The 10,751-nt window shown below is 43.5% G+C and overlaps 1 protein-coding gene across 4 annotated transcripts in view; it reads left to right on the top strand.

The window, feature by feature from the left end:
- The first annotated feature begins 5,732 nt into the window (after positions 1-5,732).
- EIF2AK1 (eukaryotic translation initiation factor 2 alpha kinase 1) overlaps positions 5,733-10,751 on the top strand; it is a 46,688-nt gene continuing 41,669 nt past the window's right edge. For 3 of the 4 annotated variants that reach the window (XM_021706389.1, XM_008072910.2, XM_008072909.2), the window contains exon 1: positions 5,733-5,967. In XM_021706389.1, the coding sequence (XP_021562064.1) occupies positions 5,850-5,967 (118 nt within the window). In that variant the 5' untranslated portion in view covers positions 5,733-5,849. Of the gene's footprint in view, positions 5,968-6,157; positions 6,239-10,751 lie in introns of those variants that run through there. The other variant, XM_008072911.2, reaches the window with a different exon arrangement.

The raw sequence follows: 10,751 nt of genomic DNA, 5'->3' as shown, positions 1-10,751 counted from the left end.
TTGTAGAGATGAGGTCTCGCTGCCCAGGCGGGTCTCGAACCCGTAGGTTCAGGCAATCCATTCACCTCAGCCTCCCAAAGGCGCATGATTACAGGTTGAGCCACCGAGTCCGGCTATTTTAACATTTTTACTACAAACGTATGTGTCCGTAAATAATATACTTTTCTGTATGTATCAATTTTGAAATACATGGTATCATTCTGTATTGAATTTATAACCTCAGTGCCTGGATTTAAATTCTGCCTGTCAGGATCTCTTTGGGGTGAAGAAATTAGAGAAACTGGGGCTAAAATTAGATAGTGATGATGGCTGCACAATTCTCTGAATATGCTAAAAACCAATGAATTCTATAACTTAAAAGTGAATTTTATGGTATTTAAATTATGTCTCAATAAAGCTTATATAAGCAATAACAATACAGATAGCAATAAAAAATGATAAGCGAAAAAAAAAAAAAATCCTGACTGCCATACCTATGAGGTGTGTGACCTTGGGTGAGGTATTTAAAAAACTTTCTTTGCCTCCATGTTTCATCTATAAAATGGGATAATTATAACATTTAGCTAGTAAGTTTGTTATGAGGATTGAATGAGATAATACTTGTAAAAAACACTTAGAACAGGGTGGAAGAATGGGGCGAACAATACTCAATAAGCATTAGCAATTATTATTATCATTGCCTTCCATAATTTTTTGCTGTGTTGCTTTCAATGTCCCTAATGATATATGTGGACTAGTTGATTCATTATAACTGTTCTATAATATTTGTTTGCATATATAATACATTTATTTATGTATTTCCTGATTGATGGATATTAGGCCATTTCCAAATTTATTATAAATGATGTTGTAATAAACACCCTTAAACTCATATCCTTGGGCACATATAGGGGTGTCCAAAGGGAACCTAGAAGGAAATTACTGGATCTTGGGCATGGACATGTTTAAAGAAAAAAGTTGTTCAAGATACTTGATAAAAATGGTAAGGCTGTTAGGTGCAGTGACTCACATCTGTAATCCCAGCATTTTGGGAGGGTGAGGCAGGAAGATCACCTGAGCCCAGAAGTTTGAAGCTGCAGTGAACTATGATCATGCCACTGTACTCCAGCCTGAGCAACAGAATAAGACCCTGTCTCTAAATAATAATAATAAAAAAGCACCAGGTGTGGTGGCTCATGCCTATAATACCAGCCCTTTGGGAAGAGGAGGCAAGAACATTTCCTGAGCCCAGGGGTTCAAGACCAGCCCGGGCAACGTGGCAAGACGTAATCTGTACAATAAACCAAAAAATTAGCCAGGTGTGGTGGCACACACCTGTGATTATACCTACTTGGAAGGCTGAAGCAGAAGGATTGACTGAGCCCAGTAGGTTGAAGCTGCGGTGACTGTGAGCGTGCCACTGCATTCCAGCCTGGGCAACAGAAGGAGACTCCAACTCAACAACAAAAAATAATAATATATAAATAAAGATGGTAAGGTTGACTTTATTCAAGGAAGGCTACTACAATGATGTTTTGCAGCAGGAGAGAAGGTCAGATTCAATTACGACTACAAAAAGGAAAAGGGAATTTATAGCTCAGGAAAAGAGTGGGGGTGAGGTGTCAGTGCATGGAAAATTCCTATGAGGAAACATCAGGGGTAAGGGGGAATTTCTGGTTGAATCCACCTAACAGGATCTTTGCTGAAAGCAGGCCAGCACGATCAGATATCACCTGAGGGATGTTAGGTAAGGAGGAGTCCAACTATTTATAGATGGAGATCAGATGCTGAGGATGGGAGATTCTGGAAATAAGTGACTTACCAGGATCTCTGCTAAAAATGGACAATGAATAGATGAACATGGAAGCCCAAAACTTAGGAGCTAGTAGAGAAGATAGTTCAGAGGAACCTGACTAGAGTTAGATCAAGGACAGAATCTTAGTCAACTATTTGACTTTATTCAATATTGCTCAATGGCTTTTTAGCAAGGCATAATAGCTCCTCCTTCTTCATATCCTCACCAGCACTTCGTATGAGAAATTTTAATTTTGCAAACATGATGTTTTGAAATATTTCATTGTTTAAATTGCACTTGTAACTAGTGAAATCTGTGCAGCTTTCCCTATGTTTATTGGTCATTTGAAGTTCCTTTTCAATGAACTGTATAATATTGTGTGTTTACATGCTATATTATATTTCCCTTTAAAAAAATTATTTTTCGGTACCTAGATGTATTTTGGATATAGAATAAAGGTTGATTCCTAGGTTTTAGGCTTGGACAAATAGGTGGATTGTGTGCTATTTATATGGATGAAGATGGGTAATGGCAAATAAGTTTTAGGAGGAAGATCAAGTTCTTTTAGGAGCTGGGTGTGGTTGCGTGTGCCTGTAATCCTGGCTGCTCAGGAGGCTGAGGCAGGAGGATCGCTTGAGCCCAGGAGTTCAAGGCTGCAGTAAGCTATGATCATGACAGTACACACTCCATTTTGGGTGACAGAGTGAGACCTCTTCTCTTAAAAAAAAAAAAAAGCCAAGTGCAGTGGTTCCCACCTCTAATCCTAGCACACTTTGGGAGACTGACATGAGATGATCGCTTGAGCTCAGGACTTCAAGATCAGCATGGGCAATATAGTGAGATCTTATCTCAACTCCCCCCCCCCCAAAAATTAGCTGGGCCTGTGGCATGTGCCTATAGTCCCAGCTACTCAGGAGGTTGAGGTGGGAGGATCAATTGAGCCCAGGAGTTTGAGGCTTCAGTGAGCAGTGATCGTGCCACTGTACTCCAGCCTAGGTGACAGAGTGAGACTCTGACTTAAAAAAAAAAAAACACGTCAGTATGAAGTATCTGGTTCTCATCACTTTCCACCATCATTGGAAACACCGTATTACTTACTGTGGGTATACAGAAAAAGGCAATTCTTTCTGGTGGGTATATACAGTAAATGGAAGCAAACCTTCTAGAAGATGTGCTACTTACAGTAAAATTTTTAAAATAGGCATTCCATTTGACCTACATATAGGATTATATCCAAAGGAGATAATCAGAGTGATGAAAAAAGATAAATCAGTTCATTAAAGTATAGTTTATAATAGAAAAGCAATAGAATAAATCCAAATTTGAAATAGAAGAGCAGTAAAGGTACATCCATACAAGGAAACTTAATGCAGCCATTACAAAACTTTTTTAAAAAGCACATTTCTCTCTTGGCTTCCACTGTGTCGCTTATTCTCTATTTTATTGCCCCTCTATCACAGAATCCATTAGTGAATCCTTCTTCAATATATAAATTCCATAGGGTTCTTGTCACCTCTTTGCATAGTCTCTCAGAAAAAATCATGTGCATCACTGTCATTTTAAATACCATCGATGAGCTAACAACCCCTAAGTATACTATATCTAAAGCACAGACTTATTCTCTTGGATAATTCAAAGACACAGCCTCAACGTGCTGGGCTCAAATGATCCTTCCACCTCAGCCTTCCAGGTAGCTGGAACTACGGGTGTGCGCCATCATGCAGAGCTTTTTAAAAATTTATTTACTGTAGCCGGGCTCGGTGGCTCAGCCTGTAATCCCGCGCTTTGGGAGGCCGAGGTGAGTGAATTGCCCGAACCCGCGGGTTTGAGACCCGCCTGGGCAACTTGGCGAGACCTCATCTCTACAATAAATCAAAAACTAGCCAGGTGTGGTAGCGCGAGCCTGTAGTTCCAGCTACTTGGAAGGCTGAGGTGGAGGGATCGCTGGAGTCCAGCAGGTCGAGGCTGCGGTGGCCGGGAGTGGCCACTGCACTCCAGTCTGGGTGACAGAGTGAGACTCCAACTCAAAAGAAAAAAAAAAAAAAAGAAAAACAAACAAACAAACAAAATTTATTTACTGTAAAGATGAGGTCGTGCCAAGTTGCCCAGACTGGTCTCAAACCCCTGGCTCAGGCAATCCTCTTGCCTCTGCCTCCCAAAGTGCTGAGTTTACAGGCGTGAGCCATTGCACCCAGTCCATACCAACATTTTTAATTCCTGTAAAGTGTGTCATTGTATGGATGTTCATAACTGATTTAGTCAAGTATACTGTCTTCTTGTTTTGGGATTATAACCAGTGTTGCAATCAAGAGTTTTTTTAAACATATATTTTTGCTCATTCTTAACTGTTCCCTTAGGATAAATTCTTGCAAGTGGAATGTTGAAAAAAAAAAAGCATTTATGTTTCTATGCCTGTGAATACATATAGATAAGTCACTCTCCAGAAAGGCTGTGCTTTCAGAACATTAGCTATGTGTGAGAAGGGACATGTGTAATCTTTGAAAGTTATCTGGAGAATTAAAATTTTAATTGCCTCTACCATACTAGATGCATCTAGTATGACTGTCCATGGAAAATGTTCAAATAGAATCCTTAAACAATACCACTCTCCCACATCGCGCTGTGGTTGAGGTCCAAAATCTGATCTCATTCGCGATCTCCCAAGGATAATTTTTTTTTTTTGAGTTGGAGTCTCACTCTGTCGCCCAGACTGGAGTGCAGTGGCCGCTCCCGGCCACCGCAGCCTCGACTTGCTGGGCTCCGGCGATCCTTCCGCCTCCGCCTTCCATGTAGCCAGAATTACAGGCATGCGCTACCACGCCCGGCTGATTTTTTGATTTATTGTAGAGATGAGGTCTCGCTGCCCAGGCGGGTCTCGAACCCGCGGGTTCACGCAGTCCACTCACCTCAGCCTCCCAAAGGCGCGGGATTGCAGGCTGAGCCACCGAGCCCGGCCAAGGATACTTTTTAACAGCATTGCACTGACGACCCAGTCATCAGGGAAACTTCCAGAGGGCAAAGAGGGTGGAGTTTTGAAGCTGAGGGCTTCAATCCACAGTCAGTCGGAAAAGCCAGAAGGCAACCTGGAATAGGCTCTCAGGTTTGAAAATATTTCAATTGTAAATTCGGTCTCAAAACCAGAGGAATTTCTGTTATGTTGGATTCATTTTGCACCTTAGAATCCAGTTGGCATCTCTCTCTCTATCGTGTGTGTGTTTTAACAATTGATCAAAAAAGGTTTAGGTCTCATTGAGACAGGTCTTGTTGTAGAAGCTTTCGATTTTTTTTTTTTTTTTTTGAGTTGGAGGGCTCACTGTCGCCCAGACTGGAGTGCAGTGGCTGCTCCCGGCCACCGCAGCCTCGACCTGCCGGGCTCCGGCGATCCTTCTGCCTCAGCCTTCCAAATAGCCGGAACTACAGGCACGCACTACCACGCCCGGCTAATTTTTTAATTTTTTATTTATTTTTTTATTGTAGAGACAAGGTCTCGCCTAGTTGCCCAGGTGGGTCTCGAACCCGTGGGCTCAGGCAATCCACTCGCTTCGGCCTCCCGAAGTGCTGGGATTACAGGCTGAGCCACTGAGCGCGGCCCGATTTTTTTAAAATTGGAGAACAAATGAAAGGTATAGTTGTATCCGCAAAAGGTAAACATTTCGATTGATCTCGGCAGACACCTGATCCTCACCCTGATACCTGAGTGTTGGCGTGAAATGGGAGTGTTAGGACTCCTCTGCAGATGCGGGAGGGATGGGCGGGAGCGGGGTCGGGCCACAGGGCTGCCGCAGGCACCGGCCCCGCAGTCCGCCCTTGCCGTAGACGCCCTGCGGGCGGGCGCCAAAGAGTCCAGCGCACGTGCACCGGGGAGGCGGGCCCAATCGGACCAGCCCATCTTTGCCTTCCAAAAAAGGGGAGGGGAGGAGCCTATGATAGACCCCGCCCTCAACCCGCGGAGCAGCGGAACCGGGGCGGGATTTCCGCCTAAGGGCTACTTCCGGATCACACGGCTGTCTCGGGGGAAGCACCGGGAAGCAGCGCTGGGAAGTGCGGCTGGGCTGCGGCCGGTGCGCGGCCAGCGATGCTCGGGGCCAGCTCTGGGGCCCCCGAGCGCGAAGAGGATGGCGACGAGGCGGGGGCTGTGGCTGCGCCGCCCGCCATCGACTTTCCCACCGAAGGCCCGGACCCCAAGTATGATGGTGAGGAACTGCAAAGCCGCTGCCCGGCTCGGCTGTCCTCTGTCCACCTGCCTACCTGCCTTTCTGGACGATCTGGGCAGCCACGAGGTTTGCCTGAGACCCTGGGCGAATCCCGCTGCCTCCGGGCTTGAACCAGGGCCCAGCAATGTAGTGCGCGGGGCGGCGGGCGAGCTGTCAGGGTGAGGTTGTTGAAAAGAGAGTCTGCGACCTGCTCGTTTGTTTACATTTCTGCTCGTGGGTTTCCTCCCTGGGGACTGAGGCTTTAGGACAGGTAAGGACGTCACGGAGGCCACTGTCCAGCTCCTAAGCCCTCTGGTTTTGTCAGTCGTTGAGAATGATATTTGTTCATTACTAGAGTGAGACTTTGCAGACTCTGCACTGAGCAGTTTGGGTTAAGAGTTGCAATTTGTAGCTTTTCTTGTCTTTTGCTTCACTGATAGGATAACTAAAGAGCTCTCATAGTGGGGCAGTGTGGAAATAAATCATCCTCTTCCGTCTAAAGAAAAAAAGGCCCTAAGCCGGGCTCGATGGCTCAGCCTGTAATCCCAGCGCTTTGGGAGGCTGAGGTGAGTGGATTGCCTGAGACCGAGGGTTCGAGACCTGCCTGGGCAACTTGGCAAGATTTCATCTCTACAATAAAATCAAAAATTAGCCGGGCGTGGTAGCGCGCGCCTGTAGTTCCAGCTACTTGGAAGGCTGAGGCGGAAGGATCGCCGGAGCCCAGCAGGTCCAGGCTGCTGTGGCCCGGAGCGTGCCACTGCACTCCAGCCTGGGTGACAGAGTGAGACTCCAACTCAAAAAAAAAAAAAAAAGAAAAAAAGGAAAAAAAAAAAGGCCCACGTTTTCTTAAGGCTTTTGGTCACTAGGGGATATTGGCATAACTAAGTAAAGTTACTGGGCATAAATCCTTAAAACGTTGAAACAGAGTCTTTAGTTGTTACCAGTTGCTTTGGCAATTAAAGAAAATTAAATTGTGCTATCAAGAATGAATATATTGACTCAAGGAGGTTTTAACTAACTAATTTCAGTAGAATGATTACAGAGAATACACATTCAGTTGAAACATTAAACAAATATTATTGTGTTGCAATGGAATTGAAGGTGCAAACTGAGTTGAAAATGTTTTTATTTATTCAAGTGGAATAATAAATGAAAAAGCTCTTCCACTTTCATTCTTAACACTATTTATTATTCTTGACCATAAGGAGAAACAAAAGCAGAGTGTGGTGGTTTTAAGTAGGCTATTACAGAGGAAAATTGTAAGGTAACTTTTTTAATGGACAAGTGGATTTTTTCCACTTGTAAGGTCATATATTATAGCAGCTCAGTAATATGGAAAGTGTTATGTAATTTAGTAAAAGTCCCAGCTGTAAACATGCAACCCTGTCTTTTCTGTAACATTGTGATAAGGGTTTCTGCAAACTAAAGATTATTCTTGAAGCGAATGATCATAGATAAGCTTTTACATTTTTTCTTCTTCTGGGTTACTGATGATATTGTGCTTATGTGTGGCTTTTTCTTTCAACTTGGCCCAGAAGGTTCAGGCACATTTTATCTTTTTTATAAAAAGTAGTATCTGAACAATGTAATTCTTGTTGTTGTTTTTTTTTTCTTTTCTTTGAAATGTCATTTTTGGTCGGGCATGATGGTGCATGCTTGTAATCCCAGCACTTTGGGAGGCATAGGTGAGAAAGATTACCTGAGCCCAGGATTTTGAGATCAGCCTGGGCAAGTTGGCGAGACCTCATCTCTATAACATATTAAAAAAAAATTAGCCGGATATGGTGGTGCATACCTGTAATTCCAGCTGCTTGGAAGGCTGAGGTGGAAGGATTGCCTGAGCCCAGCAAGTCAAGGCTGCGGTAGCTGTGATGTGCCACTACACTCCAGCCTGGGCCACAGAGTGAGACTCCTACTCAAAAAATTATTTTTTCATTTTTAATAGATGTAAAAATGGAATAGTTAAATGATTTCTCACTTGTGGTTTGTATGATTTGAGAAGATCAGTCTGTCAGTTAATGGCAGAGTCAGAAAATTCAAAAGCTAGATATAACTTTAACATCTGTGTTCTTCAGGTTACGCCAACATCAGCCTTTGAGCAAAGTTACTGTGTACTTTCTTTGTGTGGAACAGTATAGGTTAGAAGGGCCAGCAGTAAACCCATTGTCAGATTCATTAATTTTCTCATTTCACTTCACACTTGTTTTTTAAAACCTTTTCCTCAGATCAGTATCCCAGGGCTGGGCCCAGTGGCTCACACAAGCATTTTGGGAGGTCAAGGCAAGAGGATTGCCTGAGCGCAGGAGTTTGAGACCAGCCTGAGCAACCTCGTCTCTACAATAAATAAAAAAATTAGCTGGGCATGGTGACATGTGCCTGTAGTCCCAGCTATTCAAGGGGCTAAGGCAGAAGGATCGCCTGAGCCCAAGAGGTCGAGGCTGTAGTAGCCGTGAACGTGCTACTGCGCTCCAGCCTGAGTGACAGAATGAGACTCCAACTCAAGGAAAAAAAAATTCCTAAGCTTCTCTTATACTTATAATGCACCCTTTGGATCACACTTTCCTGAGGAGATCAATGATCCTTTTCCTAACTACTCCTGTCTGCCTCCTTGGCAGAAGTCTGGAACTTGAATTCAGCTAGAAACTGTATTTTATTTCTTACTACTTTGTGAGATAACTTGACTTCATTTTTCCTTTAAGCTACTTGCCTTTCACTATTCTGTTCTTGACCAGTACTGTGAAATGGGAAGCGTTCAGCTTCAGCCTTCATTTCCTTTCTGTTTTACTGCATTTGAGTATCTGTCCAACGATCTCTTTGTTTTTTATTTTTTTGTTTTTGAGTTGGGATTGTACTCTTTCACCCAGACTGGAGTGCTGGAGTATAGTGGCACAATCACAGGTCACCACAACCTTGTACTCCTGGGCTCAAGCAACCCTCCCTCTTCAACTTCCCAAATAGCTGGGGCTACAGGAACACACCACCACACCTGGGTAATTTTTCTCCTTTTTTTTGAGTCGGAGTCTCACTTTGTCACCTAGGCTGGAGTGCAGTGGCACGTTCACAGTCACTGCAGCCTTGACCTGCTGAGCTCAGACAGTCCTTCTGCCTCAGCCTTCCAAGTAGCTGAAACTACAGGCACGTACCACTATACCCAGCTAATTTTTTTTTATTTATTGTAGAGATGAGGTCTTGCCAAGTTGCCCAGGCTGGTCTCAAACCTGTGGGCTCCGGCAATCCTCTTACCTCGACCTCCCAAAGTGCTGGGATTATAGGCATGAACCACCACGCCTGGCCTTTTTTTTCTTTTTTATAGAGATACTGTCTTGCTGTGTTGCCTGGGCTGGTTTTGAACTCCTGGACTCAAGCAGTCCTCCTTCCTTGTCCTCCCAAAGTGCTGGGATCACAGGCATGAGCCGCTATTCCTGGTCCTCACTGCTTTTTTTTTTTTGAGTTGGAGTCTCACTTTGTCACTCAGGCTGGAGTGCAGTGGCACGCTCATGTCCATCCCAGTGTCGAACTGCTGGGCTCAGGCCATCCTTCTGCCTCAGCCTTCCAAGTAGCCGGAAGTACAGGTGTGTGCTACCACGTCCAGCTAATTTTTGATTTATTGTAGACTTGAGGTTTTGCCAAGTTGCCCAGGCTGTCCCCGAACCTGTGGGCTCAGGCAATCCCCTCACCTTGGCCACTGCCCTTTTAAAAATTATCATTTTCCTGATTTATTAAAGGTTTGTTTGACTCCATTGACCATTCTATTTTGTTTTTTTCTTGTTAAATAGGATTTTCTCATTGTAGAAAACGAAACTATTAAAGTATAAAGAAGCAGAAAGCTCTCTAAAATCTCACCACTGTTAACAATTCAGTGTACATATTTTTAAAATTTCACATTGCAGAATATGTTGAGAATGTAGAAGAGCATGAAAAAGAAAATTTAAAAACTATGATCTTGTGCCTTTGGGAGGCTGAGATGAGTGGATTGCCTGAGCCCGCGGGCTCGAGACCTGCCTGGGCAACTTGGCGAGACCTCATCTCTACAATAAATCAAAAATTAGCCGGGTGTGGTAGCGTGTGCCCATAATTCTGGCTACTTGGAAGGCTGCGGTGGAAGGGTTGCCGGAGCCCAGCAGGTCAAGGCTGCGGTGGCCGGGAGCAGCCACTGCACTCCAGTCTGGGCGACAGAGTGAGATTCCAACTCCAAAAAACAAAAACCAAAAACCAAAAAACTGATTTTATCACCTAGAGTTTACAGTTTACATTTTGGTGTGGCTAGAAACAATTTATATGATGATTTTGCATTTAAGACTATTTGTCAAAGAAAGGTATCATGAGTGGATTAAAGATTTTCTTTTGATTTTGTTCCAATATAGTAAAAATTTAGAGATCATTCACAAACATTTAAAGGCATATAGGAATAAAGGGGAGAAGTCCTCTATACTTACGTCCTAGATAACTCACTGGTAACAATTTGACGCATTCATTTGCCACTATTTATTGTGTAGCTGATTAATGCCAGGCAATGTCTTAGATACAGAGGACCGAACAGGCAGACTGTAAAACAGCATGTATAATATAGTTTCATTTCTTTTACAAATTCTGTAGGTATATGATTGATACAGTCTCATTTCTTTTACAAATTCTGTAGATATATGATATATGATTGAGAGAGGACAGAGATGGTCTTGTTCTTTTTAGCTTTTCAAAAAAATCTGTGCATTTATGTAGCTATAAAATGTGTTTTAAATTTGTTCTGATTCTACTGCTATGAGAAACATTTTTTTTTTTTTTTT

The sequence above is a fragment of the Carlito syrichta genome, unplaced genomic scaffold (assembly GCF_000164805.1).
Source record: "Carlito syrichta isolate Samal-C Ts95f unplaced genomic scaffold, Tarsius_syrichta-2.0.1 Scaffold315497, whole genome shotgun sequence".
NCBI classification, from domain to species: Eukaryota; Metazoa; Chordata; class Mammalia; order Primates; family Tarsiidae; genus Carlito; species Carlito syrichta.
The sequence above is the reverse complement of the archived record's forward strand: the minus strand, read 5'-3'. Positions and strand labels throughout refer to the sequence as shown.